Here is a 16,012-nt window from a genome sequence, read left to right as displayed (position 1 = left end):
AGGTGAGTTTTAAAAGTTGAGCTCTAAGAACTCTTAGAAACTTACATGTGGGTATGAGAGACAAAGCAAGGGATCTGTCAGAAAGCGTGGGTGTTGTGGGTCAGATGGGCTCTGTTCACTTCAGATTAACTCCAGATACGCACTACATTGCTCTTCCAGATTTCTTTGGACAAATTAGTGTTTGCAAAATACAGGGAGTAGGATGTTGTCCGTGGCTCTTAACTCATGGGTTATGGTGAGAATTAAGTGCTTTAGTTTATCATCAGCACATCAAATGTGGTTGATTAGCATTTATTTGACTGACTGGTTTTTTGTCTTTTAGGATGGAGAGGTAGAAGGCCATCCTGTCTGGGCGTTAATTTATTACTGCATGCGCTGTGGAGACCTGCTTGCTGCATCACAAGTTGTCAGTCGAGCCCAGCACCAGCTGGGGGAATTTAAAACCTGGTTCCAGGAGTACATGAATAGCAAGGATAGAAGGTACACTGCTATGCTCTGCCTGCAGGGTATATTCAGGAAATTTCCTGTCCGTGGAGGACTGTGCTTAGGATATACTCTAAGTTAAGGTTGCTTTATAAAATAGAACATTTTAGCTGAGAGGGTTGGCATGTACTTATAATTCTAGTACTCAGGAGACTGAAGCATCAGGTTGAGTTCAAAGTCAGCCTAGACTACATTGTGAACCCTTATCTCCAAAAACCAAAGTTAATACAAATAACTGAAATAAAATGAGCCTTTTTGTGTTATAGTCACTTTGTTAAACACAATGTTCTTTGTTCAGTCCTTGTGGAATTATATGCTATACACTTCATAACTCAAAAGTTAGAGCTAGAATTTGATTATCTTGAAGTCAGCATATAGTGTTTGTTGAGGTTTTGAAATGCTCTCCTGAACTAAGGAGCAGCTGAACAGCAGTTTTCTTGAGATTTTGAGAATTGAGATCTTGAGATTTTGAGAATTGACACACGTTCCATTCAAATCCAGTTTGTATTTATGCACAAGCATGGAAGAAATACAGTGCTCCAGTGGCACCTGTGGAAAGCAAATATTCAAGTGCTAATACTGCCGTGTTAGAAGGTTGTCTCCACTCAGAAGGAGAGCATTTGCTGCAGAGTGTGTATAGAGCCTCATGTTTGGTCACCACATCCAGCTCAGCAGAAGATCCTGAGCCAAAGATTTTGGTGCAAGTAGCCCATGTGAATAAGGGAATGTGGAGGCCAAGGGATGAAGACAGTTGGAGGAAGAGGTTGGTGAGCTATTTTAGTAGGTTAAGTGCTTGCTGTGCAAGCCTGAGTTTAATTCCCAGAACCCTTGTTAGGCATGATAGCACATGCTTGTGATCCCAGCACTGGGAAGGCGAAGAAAGAAGGGTTAAGGATTTCTGGGACTGTGACCAGTCATCGTAGACTAATTGGCAAGGTCCAGACCATTGAGAGATACTATATAAAAGACACCACCTAAAGAATGGCATGAAAGGTTGAGTCTGGCCTCTACAGTCTACTGTACACAGATGTGCATTCAGACATACATTTGACAACAGTACAATTAAGGGAAGAACCCACTCTGTCACTACTTGAGGGATGCTCTAGTGGAATAATGATCTCTAGCATTTCTGACCTTCCTCCGGAAGTCTTAGGACTGGAGAAAAGCTGATGGGCCAAAGAACATGGTGCTGGTAGTTACAAGTCAGGTGATAGAGGCATACAGGACCTGTGGTCATTGATGGAGAGCTTCCTGTTACATGGATGCTTTTACTTGGCCTTTGAGGATGTTTGCTGAGTCTGTGTCTCTGTGTCTTCAGATTGTCTCCAGCTACTGAAAACAAGCTCCGGCTTCACTACCGCAGAGCCCTCAGGAACAACACAGACCCCTATAAGCGTGCTGTGTACTGTATCATTGGCAGATGCGACATCACCGACAATCAGAGCGAAGTAGCAGACAAGACTGAGGACTACCTATGGTTAAAAGTAGGCACAGCTTCACTTGCTAACTCACGTTCTTCAGTCTCTTTACCTGCTTAATGCATGATGTTTGTGTGCCTATCAGGACAGGACCATGGAATTTCTGTCTGTCAGCCTGCTTTCTATTGTACAATTCCCATTATTGTCTACACAGTTAGCTTTCTTCTTTCCTTCCCTCTCCTCTTCCCCCTTTCTCCTTCCCCCTTTCCCCTTCCCTTATGCATTGTTAGGGATAGAATACAGGCCTCAGGCATGCTCTACCATGGAGCTACAACCCAGCCCCAGGGTCTCATGCAACCTCCACCTCATACGGAGCATGGCTGCTGGACAGTCACAGCTGGACATATGGCTGCAGATGTAGTTTGTACCAATGTGTGTGTGTTTCCTTTGGGGATCTAGTTGAACCAGGTGTGTTTTGATGATGACGGCACCAGCTCGCCACAAGACAGACTCACTCTCTCACAATTCCAGAAACAGCTGCTAGAAGACTATGGTAAGATCCTGGACAGTCACCTTCTCTCCTTATTGGACACATGGCTCACCTGTGGGGAAGTCCTTCACACATAAACTCCTCCATTGAGTTTGACCATTTTCAATCAAACAGAGACTTATGCATTAAGAAATATGTATTAGTTGGGCAGTGGTGCACACCTTTAATCCGAGCACTCAGGAGGCAGAGGCAGGCGAATCTCTGTGAGTTCAAGGCCAGCCTGGTCTACTGGTTTACAAAAGCTCATTCCAGGACAGGCTCTTCAAAACTACAGAGAAACCCTGTCTCGAGGAAAAAAAAAAGAAAAGAAAAGAAAAAATATGTATCACCTGTATACAATACTTGGGAGACTGAGGCAGAAAGATCATGAGTTCAAGGCCAGCGTGGGCTTCAGAGTGAAGCAATTTAGAGAGATTTTTGTCTCAGAATAAGAATTAAAAGGTCTGGGACTGTAGCTCCTTAGTGAAGTACTTACTGATATTCCAGAAGCCTTCAGATTGATCCATCTCTGGCACCACCAAAAGAAAAAATAGGGGAAAAAAAATCTATGGCTTCCATGGTCATAGACTATAAACTTTTTCTTTTTTCTTTCTTTTTTTTTTTCTTTTTTTGGTTTTTCGAGACAGGATTTCTCTGTGGCTTTGGAGCCTGTCCTGGAACTAGCTCTTGTAGACCAGGCTGGTCTCGAACTCACAGAGATCCGCCTACCTCTGCCTCCCAAGTGCTGGGATTAAAGGTGTGCGCCACCATCGCCCGGCGACTATAAACTTTTTCTAGTTCTTGCTTGGGAGGGATGTGAATGAGGCCTTAGTCGTTGCTCCCTTAGGTCTTGCCTAGTGGTCATATCTGGCTACAAAGGAGAGACCTGTAGCTTTTCCCTTTGACCTCATTGGTGAGCAGCTCTGGGAAGTAAAGGATCAGCAGCTACAGCTAGTGCTGCTGAGTTCAGAGTTCTGTGAATCAAGTACACTTCATTCAGTGTCTGGTTTCCATGTCTGTTCATACTGAAGACAAACTCACTTTGGAGAATTCAAACGCCTTCAGTGCAAACAGCTTAAATCTTACAACAGGACTGCTGCTTGCCAGTCATGTAGTGAGGCCTAGAGAAAGTAGAGGAACTGGGTCTTTTTTTTTTTATTTTGTTTAAGTCAAGGTATCCCTTTGGCTGTCCTAGAACTCATTTTGTAGACCAAACTGATCTTAAACTCAGAGAGATTCACCTTTCTATTGCTATCACTTAAAATATTAGAGACATGTGCCACCTTGCCTGGTTCCAGTCATATTTCATGTAGTTTACTGTGTCCGGAGTTGCTTCAGCTAGTTTAAGACCATGTTGGTATTTTCTTCCCACCCAATAAGACCAGTAGATACCCAGGGTTTCATCACTGGTGGCAGCTTCCTTCTGAGTTGATTTCATCTCCTCTCCTCCAGGTGAGTCCCACTTCACAGTGAACCAGCAGCCCTTCCTCTACTTCCAAGTGCTGTTCCTGACTGCGCAGTTTGAGGCTGCCATTGCCTTTCTCTTCCGTATGGAGCGGCTGCGCTGCCATGCTGTCCATGTTGCCCTGGTGCTGTTTGAGCTAAAGCTGCTTTTAAAATCCTCAGGGCAGAGTGCTCAGCTCCGTGAGTATTTAGTTCTTAGCTGGTAGTGGTGTGCAGAGCACATCTTCCCATTGGTCATAGTGGCTGTGGAACGGCAAACCCTCAGGATTGGGTCATTTTAGAGCATTGTAGCCATTGAGCTTTTATATTAGTGTTACAAGTGCTTGTTTTTAACCCCTCAGCATTTCCTGGAATGTTAAAGGGTGATGCCAGGCACTAGGTTTGTGCCAGACAAAGTCTTCCAAGAGTCACGAATATCATGCCCACTTGGGATTTGATTTTAAAGACTTTGGAAACTCTAGCTAGCCTACCCAGGTGGGAGAGGCAGGTAGAGAGTCAGGCAGATGTGAGTGAGTGGGTCCTTAGTGGGTCAGTATATGAACCATGATGGTCAGGTACTAAGACATTTCCTGTAAAGGCCATCATTCATCATGGGAGACATTTTCCTCTACTGTCTGTACAGAGGAAAGTGAATGACAGTGGTGAGTTCCCATTGGGAAATGTGGAGTGAGTGGGCTGCAGAAATGCACACTTCTAGCCCTGCACATCCAGCTTCCGTGGGTTCTGGGGCTCAGAGGAGCTGTAGGAATGTGAGCCCTTCTGTTCTCATGTGCAGTCAGCCACGAGCCTGGTGACCCTCCCTGCATGCGACGGCTGAACTTCGTGCGTCTGCTCATGCTCTACACCCGCAAGTTTGAGTCCACGGATCCAAGGGAAGCGCTCCAGTACTTTTACTTCCTCAGGTGAAACCTGCTTCTGCCTTTTTACTTGGCTCCCTTTTATTTCTCCATTCTGAGAACGACTCTAAGAGACTCTTTGAGTCCATACCACAACCCACCCAAGCTGTCCCTGTGCTTTTGTAGGGACGAGAAAGACAGTCAAGGAGAAAACATGTTTCTGCGCTGTGTGAGTGAGCTTGTGATAGAAAGTCGAGAGGTAGGTCAGCTTTCTGCTCGCTCTGGCGGGAGTTTTCAATGTGTTCTCATGCGGTGCTTCTTGAGTATGTTGTGCATGGCCTAGAGTTAGAGGTGGGTGGAGCTTTCCTTGGTTTCTAACAGTGACAGTACTGATCCCAGTCTCACTGTGGTCTAGTTTGTGCCCCTTGTCCTCCATGTTTTTCCCTAAGGAATTGTGTGTTATGTTTATTTCCTTGATCAGTAAGCTAAATAAATCTTTTCCTCCATAGTTTGATATGATCCTTGGGAAACTAGAGAACGACGGAAGCAGAAAGGTGGGTTAATGTGCCCCTAACTACAGAGGACGATTTACACTGTAGGATTCACATTGGACACAGTCATTTTAACAAAGATGAAATTACAGCCCAGCCAACAGACTTGGCTTTATACACATTTTTCTTTGCTTTAAAGTTTATAAATTTGTGATTAGTGATTAGCTTTTTCATATGTTCAAAGCATGCCTGCCATTTTTTAAAAGCTGAAATGGCTAAATTTTTGCCATTTTTGACTCAGAAAACATGAAGAAAAGTAGGTTGATTGCTATGCCTGCTCTCTCCAGATGGAAAAGTTAGAAATGCACTCACCTCTCTCAAGACCAATTCCTAAGGACTCAGAACTCCCTGCCAACCCTGGAAATGCCGTTTCCCAGGGTCCTAAACAGTTCTCAGGGACTTGCCATGCCTTGGGTACCGTAACAGAAGGGCAGAAGCCCGTGTCAGAGCTCAGGCCTCACCTGGCTTTCCCTTTGTGCCCCGCAGGCACTCACTTCTCTTTGTAAGATTGCATGGTTGGGCCTGCAGCCCACGTGAGAGGCCTGATGGTCCCGATGATGGTAGTCCATCTTCTTGGGCATTGTGCCAAGTGTTTTGTGGGCACTCTCTTACTCGGTTACGACAATCATCAACAAAGTGAGGACCAGTATCTTCTGTTTCCCAAGTGAGAAAGCAGAAATAAAAGGTTAATTAATTGTTTTCTTCAGTACCACACAACTGGAATCTGAACATATATATTTTATTGATCCAGGGCAAATCACCCCAACTTGGTCCAGCCCCAGTGGAGCATTAGCCTGGATAAGCACAGGTGTTGAGTAGTCCATAGCCCCTCCCTATCCTGGGGCCTCAGACTCTCCTGATCACATGCCTGCTGTTGGATGGTGATGGAGACTTTTTTTCAAAGTATTCACCACCTCTTCGTGTCTGCTTTAGTATCTATCTTAGAAAGCAAATTGAAAGTCTTGAAAATAACTTTCTCATAACTTCCTGATTAAGAATCACTAATAATTTTACCTACTCTCAGACATTTTAGAAAGTCTTTCAGAAGCCACAAATATGCCATAGCCAGCTCCACAGTGCTTCCATTAAATGTGCCCCATCTTTCTTTCCATGGTCTTGGTTGGGGTTTGTCTTCAGGAGAGCCTGAGTCTGGCAGATGAAAACGTGTTGAGTAGGGCAAGCACTTCCAGTTCAAGTGCTTCTTTGTCACAGTTGTTGTTGGGTGATGAGTCTCTTCCTCCCCCTTGATAATTTGTCTTCTCAGCCTGGAGTCATTGATAAGTTTACCAATGACACAAAGCCAATTATCAACAAAGTTGCTTCTGTGGCAGAAAATAAAGGACTATTTGAAGAAGCAGCCAAGCTTTATGACCTTGCCAAGGTAAACATGCCCCTTTCATGCGTCTTCTCTTCTCTGTGCTGATAGCTCCGCCGGCCTCTTAGCATTAATGCTCAAGCTTCAGCGCTATCTTGTTTATCACTGTCCCTGCTGGAGTACTGTTTCTAGCGTGTTAATGGTTCAGTTGGGGTAAAATTCCCTTTTTACAGACGTTTTATTGCCCCAAAGGTATCTCTGACCAAAGAAGATAACATACTGAAAGGCTTTCCTACAGACATTGTCAAAGCCACCGTGGTTTCCTGTAGTAGCCTTCTACAGTAGCCAACAGTGTGTAGTCCAAGAGCCTGGGTTAAAAGCATTTCCTAAGAATATGTGATGACTGCTGATAATTTAGGTGACCTAAAAAGGCAGGTTTCCTAGGACTGGAGCAGTCGCTCACTGGTTAAAAGCACGTGTTACTCTTCTTGAAAATCCAGGTTGGGTCCCAGAATCCACTTGGTGGCTCACAACCATCCATAAACTACCAGTTGCAGATAATCTGATGCCCTTTCTGGCCTCTGTAGGCAACAGGCATATGCAACATGGTGCATATACATATGTGTAGACAAGACACACACACATAAAAATAAATCTTCTTTAAGTAAAGGAAGATTTTTCTAATTTAAAAATGCTGTGATTGGGGTATAATTAGGACCCAATTATAATAGGAGAATATGCAGGTGGAGTCCATTAGATGGACTGTCCTTGGCTGTCTCCAGTCTCAGTACATAGAGCAGATCCATTTATCACCCCAGAAAGTTGCTGTTTTTATTTTGCTTATTTAATTTGTTCTTTTGTTGATTGTTTTCTTAATCTTAAAAACTCAAACAGAACGCTGACAAGGTGTTGGAGCTGATGAACAAACTCCTGAGCCCTGTGGTTCCACAGATCAGTGCCCCACAGTCCAACAAGGAAAGACTGAAGAACATGGCCCTCTCCATTGCTGAGCGGTAAGGCCAGGGCCAGTGGGCCTGGTCACAGGTCACTGTGCCACGCTGCTGCATGTTCAGCTTCACTAGGTACTGGCAGACAGCTTCACAGAGGTTAACCTAATGCACCTTCTTCTACAACACCCTGTGATCTTAGGGGTTTTGTGAGCACTGTTGGAGAATCCACTTTCCTCCCCAGTCACTGAGTTCTCAGACTGTAACCAGCTTAACTCCAGAGGAGACTTGATTTGAGATGCTTTCCTGCAGCAACACACGCGTATACAAACCTTTGGCAAGTGAGGCCTCTCCACTTAGGCAGTAATTCCCAGCATTGGTCTTCGCTTAACTTAACACATGGAGTCCTCATCTCCTTCCTAAAGACTTGGCTGCAGAGTTACTGGTAGACACTAGAGAAGCATGCTTCACTCAGAATGTGAGTTAGAGTATTGCCAAATCTACATTACTCAGCCCTTTACAACGTCAGAAGTGAACACTGTTCACCTCTCCCTAGTGCCCGTCATCCAGAGAGCTTAGGAGGTTGATGCGTTTGAAATGCTGTCCCGAGGTTAGGATTCTGTGGCCATCCATGCTCCACCACTGCTTCCCTCAGCGACCCTCTTTTTTGTCTTTCAGGTACAGGGCTCAGGGAATAAGTGCAAATAAGTTTGTGGACTCTACATTCTACCTCCTCTTGGACTTGATAACGTTTTTTGACGAGTATCACAGTGGTCATGTTGACAGAGCTTTTGACGTGAGTTTCTGCAAGGAGCTTTGAAGTGCAGGGTATCACCACCGTGCCTGTCACGTGCGGAGGACAAGTGTGAGCCCAGGATGTGAAGATGCTGTGCCCAGATGCCCCACTCGCTTTGCTTCTTTCCTCTCCCCTCTAATCTAGACACGGGCTTCTGAAAGAAGTGGGGGTTTCTGAATTTTAGAATTGGGTCTGAAAATGACAACAAAAATTCAGTTAGTAAGTTAGGGCCAAAACTTTTCTGTACATGAAGAGTGCATTTTCTGTTAAAAGCCTTTTTTGCACCAGCTGACTGTTACCTTTGGGGGATGATACGACTCTGATGCTGTGTCATATGGGCTTGGTGATGTTTTCTTTTAAACAGATCATTGACCGCTTGAAACTGGTGCCTCTGAACCAGGAAAGTGTAGAAGAAAGGGTGGCTGCCTTCAGAAACTTCAGTGATGAAGTGAGTCTTTATTCATTACAGAATTGTTTCCCTCCCTTCCAAAACTGAAAGCTCAATTTTTTTAATTGTGTGTGTGATGTGTGTTTTTGTATGTTCCCATGTATATGGGCACATATGTGGGTGCGTGTGGAGACCCTCAGATGATGATAGGTGTCTTCTTCAGTTGCCCTACACTTTATATACTGAGACAGACCTGGGGGACATGAGGTATACGTCATGCACCCTGTGGATATACTTCAGTATTAAAATGTCATCTCATACTGAGACAGACCTGGGAGACATGGGGTATACGTCATGCACCCTGTGGATATACTTAAGTATTAAAATGTCATCTCACGTACACAGACAGTAGGAGAATTCATCCAGACTCACAGGTCAACCAGAACCCTGTTTCTCGAAGAACACATTGTATGAACTCATAGAACACCAGAGAGCTGAAATTGAACCCGTTCTAGAAAAATCTAGTCTAGATGGCTATCATAACTAGAACTCTCAGAGTTATTAGGTTCATTAAAACAAAAAGCTGGAGGTTGGGGGCGAATGGCTCGGTAGATAAAGTGTTTGATGTACAAGTGTGAGGACCTGAGCTTGGATGACCAGTACCTACCTAACAGTAGAGTATGCAAAAGTTAGCCATAGCAGCATGTATCTATAACCCTAGCACTGGGGGTGGGAGTCAGGTTGCTGGCCAAAATGCTGGGCTTCAGGTTTCCTGAGAGATACTTTCTCAAAAGGTAAAAAAAAAAACTAATGTTAACCTCCAGTTTCAACACATACACACTACATACACAAGCATGTATACCCACACGCGTGTAAATACAGTATGTAATTTTTTCTAAAGAAGCAAATGACCATGGACTGTTATCACCCCAGAAACCCTAGGTCACTGCCTCTCCAGGGCTTCAAGTTTGTTACCATCTAGCTCAAGGTGCTCTGCTGGGCTACGTATGGAACCACTGAGAGAGCTTTAAATCTCTGAGCATCCAGGCCATGCCCCACAAGGTTCTATTTACCCTGCTGGGGCTATAGCATGGTCTTCCCCTGAGCATTCCATGTACACTCAGGTAAGAATTTTCTTTAGAACATAGATACTGTACTCTGGACACGGCTGCCTGGGCTACCTTCTCCACATGAGGAAGACGTGACTGTTGGGACCATGACACATAAGCTCAGAAATCGTCCTCTGTCATCTTTCACTTCACACAGGGAGGGTTCTGCTATTAGCCATCCTTCCTTTGTTATTTCTTACCCTCCTATATACAAGGTTTGTTGCTTCATGAGTTAAAGTCAATACTAAGCTCTGTCCTGTTAGGCTTCCCAAGGAAGGACCAATGGAGACAGACCTGAAGCAATGGGGAGTTGTGAGGAACTGGGGAACCATATGCATCCCTTACCCTCTAATACTAGATACAGATACTTTCAATCTTGTTATGCTGACCAGCAGAGCCACCATGCTTGGAGTTGGTGCCTGAGCTTTGGGCATGCTGCCCCACTAAAGGTATCGTGTATCGTAAGGGAGTAGGGTCTGTTGGAGAAGAGGGCCGCTTGTCGTCCTGGCCACCCGGCTAGCTTAGCCCCGAAATAACCACACAGAAACTGTATTAATTAAATTACTGCTTGGCCCATTAGCTGTAGTTTCTTTTTTTTTGGTTTTTCGAGACAGGGTTTCTCTGTGGTTTTGGAGCCTGTCCTGGAACTAGCTCTTGTAGACCAGGCTGGTCTCGAACTCACAGAGATCCGCCTACCTCTGCCTCCCGAGTGCTGGGATTAAAGGCGTACGCCACCACCGCCCAACTAGCTGTAGTTTCTTATTGGCTAATTCTTACATCTTAATTTAACCCATTTCTATTAATCTGTGTATCACCACATGGCAGTGGCTTACTGGCCCATCTGTCTCAGGCAGAAGATCCATAGCTTCTCTCTGACTCTGCTTTCTTCCTCCCAGAATTCAGTTCTGTCTTCTCCGCCTACCTAAGTTCTGCCCTATCAGGCCAAGGCAGTTTCTTTATTCATTAACCAATACAGGCAACACACGGGACTCCCACATCACCTCCCTCCCCTTTTCTGTTTAAATAAAAAGGAAGGTTTTAACTTTAACATAGTAAATTTACATTTAACAGGTATCAAGCAAGAGTTACAGTTACAATATTTCTATTTATTTTATCTTTTATCATAATGAAGGAAAACTATAACTATAAATTCTTCAACTCCATCAAAGACTCCAGAAGGATATAATATTACCTAAGTACAGGAAGTGCATTTTAAACAACTTCCAAAACTAGACAGATATCTCACTGCCTAGACAGTCACCCAAAGTTCTTCTGTATCGTTGGGGCATCCATCTTCAGCCTACAGGCCCATAGTATCCAGCAGACTTCTCCATGAAGCAGGAAATTTCAAAGACAGTTTAGTCACTTCTGTGTCCTGCAGAATGTCTCGCATACTCTTCTATGAACCCCAAAGGACTTTTAGGCAAGTTCAGCAGTCATTTCTCTGTGGATACTGCATGTCTGGTGAAGCAGCCCAGGCAAGAGCAGTTTTTTGCCCAAATGGCTAAGGAGCTTCTTCGATGCCCATCTTCCTCTTGAAGTAATTGGTGCTGCCAGGAGCAGACATGTCTCACCGTCATGAAAAGTCCTAAGTTCTTAAAACATTTTAAATGCCATATTTTGTAGTCTTTGAAAAATTTGAAGAATTTCTATCTAACTGAAATATATGTCTGTATATCTAGAAAATCTAACATGACTACAAGCTTGACTATTATAGATGACTATTAACCTATATTTCTTAATTATACATTACATTTTTAAATGAGCTACACAATCACAATATCTTAATCAAGATCAGAAATACACATACAACAAAATTGACCTTAAATTTGTATCAGTAAACCAAGATCCATACCAAAGCAAATGATACATTTCTATAGCATATCCCCCTTTAAATGTAAACAATTATAAGCAATATTTGGGAATATGGGTGTAGATTTATTCAAATCAGCTTCCTGCTGATTGGGGGTGCTGTTAATCGGGTCTTTTATGGTGTATCCTGTGTGCTAAGTTCATCTCAGTCAGCAGCTGGGCGAAGTAATTTTTTGAGGGTGTTCACGGCGACCTTTCAGGAGGCCTTGGTCCATGAAACCTTATATTTGCCTGGAAGCAATCCTCAGGTTCTCATCTTCTGTGAAAACAAAAGTTGCTTTTCCCAAGCAACTTGTTCTTAGACCCAAATTCTGAAGTCAAGATACTTTTATAATATACATGCTGGTTTAGCTTAGCAGCCCATACAGTGAAATGTCTCTCTGTACTTAGCTCCTTCACAGTCAAAAAAGTCAAAGAAAACACAATAATATACACATAATCCAGACTGTCTGTGAATTTTTCATCTTACATGGCTCATTTTTCTTTACTCCCTTTAATCTATGATTATCTGTACTCTGTCTCTTTAAAGACTTTTTTTAAAAAACTACTTCTTTTCCAACTCTATGTACTTTTTCTTCTCTCTCCCAAGCCTGCGTACATTTATCTAACACTGTGACCCATTTAGAGTTCTTTTATGTCTGAATCTGTCCTTATTGTGTTATCTGTAATTATGTACTGATCAGAAGCGTTTCTTAAAATGCTAAGCAGCTTGGTCTCAGTGGCCCTGGGTGCTGGCTCCGCCTCTCTCAGGCTTTAAATATGGTGGAGGTAGTTCACCTCAGCTCTAGGACTGCCAGGTGGGAGCCGTCCTCACCACTTAAACTCTGGGTAGCACCATGCAGCATTTAAACCTTTTTTTTTTTTTTCTTATAGTAAAAGCTAAATCCACCATGCAGTGCACTGCGCGGCCTGGAAATATCTCTGTGTATGGTGGCAGGAATTTGCCATGCTCTCCTACTTGTGCATGCCTAGTAGATCTGATCCTGCTGCCTGCCTAGGCAGGGAGCGCTGAGCCGTGGGCATGGTCTCAGCAACTTTTCCTCCCCACCCCGAGTGGGCACACAAACTCCCGGGCCCTGAAATGCTCCATAGCCAGAGTTCACGCTGGCGGAATGGCCCAGAAAGCTGCGTTTTAAAGGGTCAGTGGCCAGTGAGTAGCAACTCCAAGAATTTGATGCCACTCTTGACATCACAGTGCTGCTAGCTCCCTTTTGGTGGCTGTAGTTGTTCATCCGCAGCTATCGGACGTAGCATGACCAGGCAGAGGCTATGGTCCCTCCACTTACTGCTCCCTCTGGGGACTGGTCCCTTTCACTTATTCCAGGTGTTTTTCTCTCTGTAGATCCGGCACAACCTCTCAGAAGTACTTCTCGCCACCATGAACATCCTGTTCACACAGTTTAAGAGGCTCAAGGGAACAAGTCCATCTTCAGCATCCAGGCCCCAGCGAGTCATCGAAGACCGTGACTCTGTAAGATCCCTGAGAAACATTGCTGAGAATCATTTTGCTGGTTTGCAATTGCCTACCCCCCTTAGACCACATGATCCCAACCCTTCTTCCTTTGGGACCTAGCACTAGTATAAATCTTATACAGGAAGCTCTTGGAGAAAGCTTCAAGTGGTGGGATCACTGCTTTTCTCAAACTAGGGGGAGGAGTGGGCTGGAAGTCAAACAAAATGATAATTTGTGATTGGTTCCTTACAGTGTGTTGGGCTGAGACAGCTCTCTGACAGAGCAAGTAGCCTTTGCTCAGTTGAGAGCTCTGACACCCTGTGGAATGTGACAGTGAAGGCTAAGGCATTCCTGACACTGCGTATACAGCGTAGAAGAGGCTATGGTGGTTCTCAGTGCATCACTCTGGATTGACAGTTAACCAGCTTTCTTGTCTTGATCTTTTCTCTCAGCAACTCCGAAGTCAAGCCAGAGCTCTGATTACCTTTGCTGGAATGATACCCTATCGGACATCTGGGGACACCAATGCCAGGCTGGTGCAGATGGAGGTCCTCATGAATTAAGTGCTGTGTTGGATGGGGTCTGGGGCTGCCTGTACACTATCAGTATATTAGTCACTGGGGTGGGCTTCCCAGTTTTGTTTCTGTTGTATTGTGTTTTGTTTTTTGTATTATGTATTTTTGTCAGTACCAATAAATTTCTTTGATTTGTATTTCTTTTAAACATTTTTTTCTTTCCTTTTTTTTCTTTTAAAATTTTGGATTTTTTGTTTTGTTTTGGGGTGTGTGTGTGTGTGTTTATTCGGGAAATGTTGGCAATAGTTTTGACCCAGAGAAGGAGAAGTAACATAGGTGTCTGTAATTTGGCTAATATGACTTTAAATGATTAAAAAAATTATTCATCGTGAGCAAGGAATCAAAGCCTTTGGAGTCGCATTCACTCAGATACTGTAGTCCATAGAAGCAGAGTCACAATGCATTTTCCCAAGGCTAGCTGAGTGTGACATCAGCCTTGGGTCATAGACAGTCTGTGGGTGGAGTGCTGTGCTGCTGTCCTGCTGAGTAGCCTTTGAGGTCAGGTGTCCCCAGACAACCCCTCGTTTTTCAGCCAGAATTCCAGCTGATGGGTCTGCTGTTCCACAGATCCCAGAGGGTTCAAAGCGTGGGCTTGGTACCGCTGAATAGAAACAGTGTGAGTACCCAGCTCAAGGGGAGACTAGGGGAGCCTATCCACTGCTCTGCTCTGCAGAGAGCTGATGGATGACTTCAGTCCCTTCTCAGAGAATGTTTAAGCCGCTCTCCCTTGCCAGGCAGTTCTACTTGGGGATCCGCTTCAGCACTCATGAAGGCAAGCTCATGGGCTCCTTCTGCATGTCTGACATTCAGAAATATTTTGGCATCTGCAGTCTGGGTATTTGGTCCCTGAACAATAGTTGTCATCTGTTGCTGACCCTGCTTCTCTCTCCACACCCAGAGCCCTAAACTAGAAAGATCAAAATGAGCATTTGCTCCTGAGTGAGCCAGTTGGGCAGGGTCTGCTCTTCAGGATGTTGAACACTCTTGAACCCTTTCCCACGGGCTCCTAGGGGAAAATCTCTTATGAACGGAGAGTCACTCCCACATCTTCTCCTTTGGGAAAGGACATGGATTTCATGATGCATAAAGGGCCCTCTGGTCATATTCTGTCTTCCTTCCCTGGTCTCATCTTGTAGGTGGGACCCAAAACTGACCTTTCCTTTGAAGTCTGAGAAGGCAAGCCCGCCCGTAGGAGGTTTAGCTAAGCAAGATCCGTCTTGCTCATGCACACCAAGATTTGACATGGTTTGTTTTCACAGTGCTGTGATGGGAGCTCTCTAGACTTTGATAGCACATCTTGTCTTTATTTCTTAAATTGGTTCCTTCTCCATAATTTGAGAAAACTGGAGTTGATTGTGACCTCTGTTGCTTGTCTCTTCTTTACCCCATCTGAGTTAACTGAATTTGTCCTTGTTTTATGCAGTGCTGACTGCATGTAGGAGAACAGCACACATGCCCTGTCAGAAACCAGATGAGGCCTAAAGCCAACAGGAAGGAAAAACAGCAGCTCAGGTAGTGGCGTAGTATGGGGAGACCTTTGTGGAAGAACGAGACAACTGTACCAGAAGGGTTAAGCCTCCTACAAGCAAATCCCAGTGCTTGCTCTGTAAAGTGATTCCATGACTGCATGTGGCATGCTGGGCCTGTGTGGAACTAAGAACACCCTGAGTTTGCAAGGCATGGCATTACCCTGTGTCCAGGAGTCATACATGTCTAATGCTTCATGACTGGGTGACAGCCCTGCACTCGTTGGTTCAGAGAATAAACCCTTTCCTGGTGCGTGGTCTGTGCTTTCATAGTTTACCTAGAGAAATTAGGAGAAAATGGCTCTTGGAGTCTCGTCTTTCAGGGCTGAAACTCCAATCTTGAACAAAAGCAAGGGTGCTTTGTAGAGGCTGTTTCAGTATCTCATAACTAACTCCTGGAGCCTCACAGGGAGGTACTGACTGCTCAGCACCTTTTCAGGGCCTGGAGATTTGATTTTCCCTGTTCTTTTCCTTTGTTTTTTTTTCTCCCCCTCCTCCAAAGTAGTTAGGTGACTTCAATGGGACAATGACATGGAATTGAGGACCCCTCTTTGAGCATGTCTTCTGATTTTGTGACTTCTGAGCTGGGGAGAGGGGTGTCCACTGGAGGGCCGGAAGTGTCATTTCACTGGAGGCAGAAGGCAGACCCCACTTTTGCCGCGTGTAAACTCAGACTCGAGCTGGAAAGATCTGTGCTGCCGTGATGCTTTTGCCCTGTCACTTTAAGCCCTAGGGTTGAGGATATTTTAA

The 16,012-nt window shown here is 44.5% G+C and overlaps 1 protein-coding gene across 3 annotated transcripts in view; it reads left to right on the top strand.

Moving 5' to 3' along the window:
• Nup93 (nucleoporin 93) overlaps positions 1–15,410 on the top strand; it is a 99,380-nt gene extending 83,970 nt beyond the window's left edge. For 2 of the 3 annotated variants that reach the window (XM_057753918.1, XM_057753920.1), the window contains 13 exons: positions 323–480; positions 1,802–1,967; positions 2,361–2,454; positions 3,883–4,074; positions 4,670–4,796; positions 4,917–4,989; positions 5,240–5,284; positions 6,546–6,662; positions 7,491–7,609; positions 8,222–8,339; positions 8,704–8,787; positions 13,051–13,179; positions 13,614–13,873. In XM_057753918.1, the coding sequence (XP_057609901.1) occupies positions 323–480; positions 1,802–1,967; positions 2,361–2,454; positions 3,883–4,074; positions 4,670–4,796; positions 4,917–4,989; positions 5,240–5,284; positions 6,546–6,662; positions 7,491–7,609; positions 8,222–8,339; positions 8,704–8,787; positions 13,051–13,179; positions 13,614–13,724 (1,533 nt within the window). In that variant the 3' untranslated portion in view covers positions 13,725–13,873. Of the gene's footprint in view, positions 1–322; positions 481–1,801; positions 1,968–2,360; positions 2,455–3,882; positions 4,075–4,669; positions 4,797–4,916; positions 4,990–5,239; positions 5,285–6,545; positions 6,663–7,490; positions 7,610–8,221; positions 8,340–8,703; positions 8,788–13,050; positions 13,180–13,613; positions 13,874–15,159 lie in introns of those variants that run through there. The other variant, XM_057753919.1, reaches the window with a different exon arrangement.
• The last annotated feature ends 602 nt before the right edge of the window (positions 15,411–16,012 follow it).

The sequence above is a fragment of the Chionomys nivalis genome, chromosome 21 (genome assembly GCF_950005125.1).
Source record: "Chionomys nivalis chromosome 21, mChiNiv1.1, whole genome shotgun sequence".
Lineage (NCBI taxonomy): Eukaryota > Metazoa > Chordata > Mammalia > Rodentia > Cricetidae > Chionomys > Chionomys nivalis.
The sequence above is the reverse complement of the archived record's forward strand: the minus strand, read 5'-3'. Positions and strand labels throughout refer to the sequence as shown.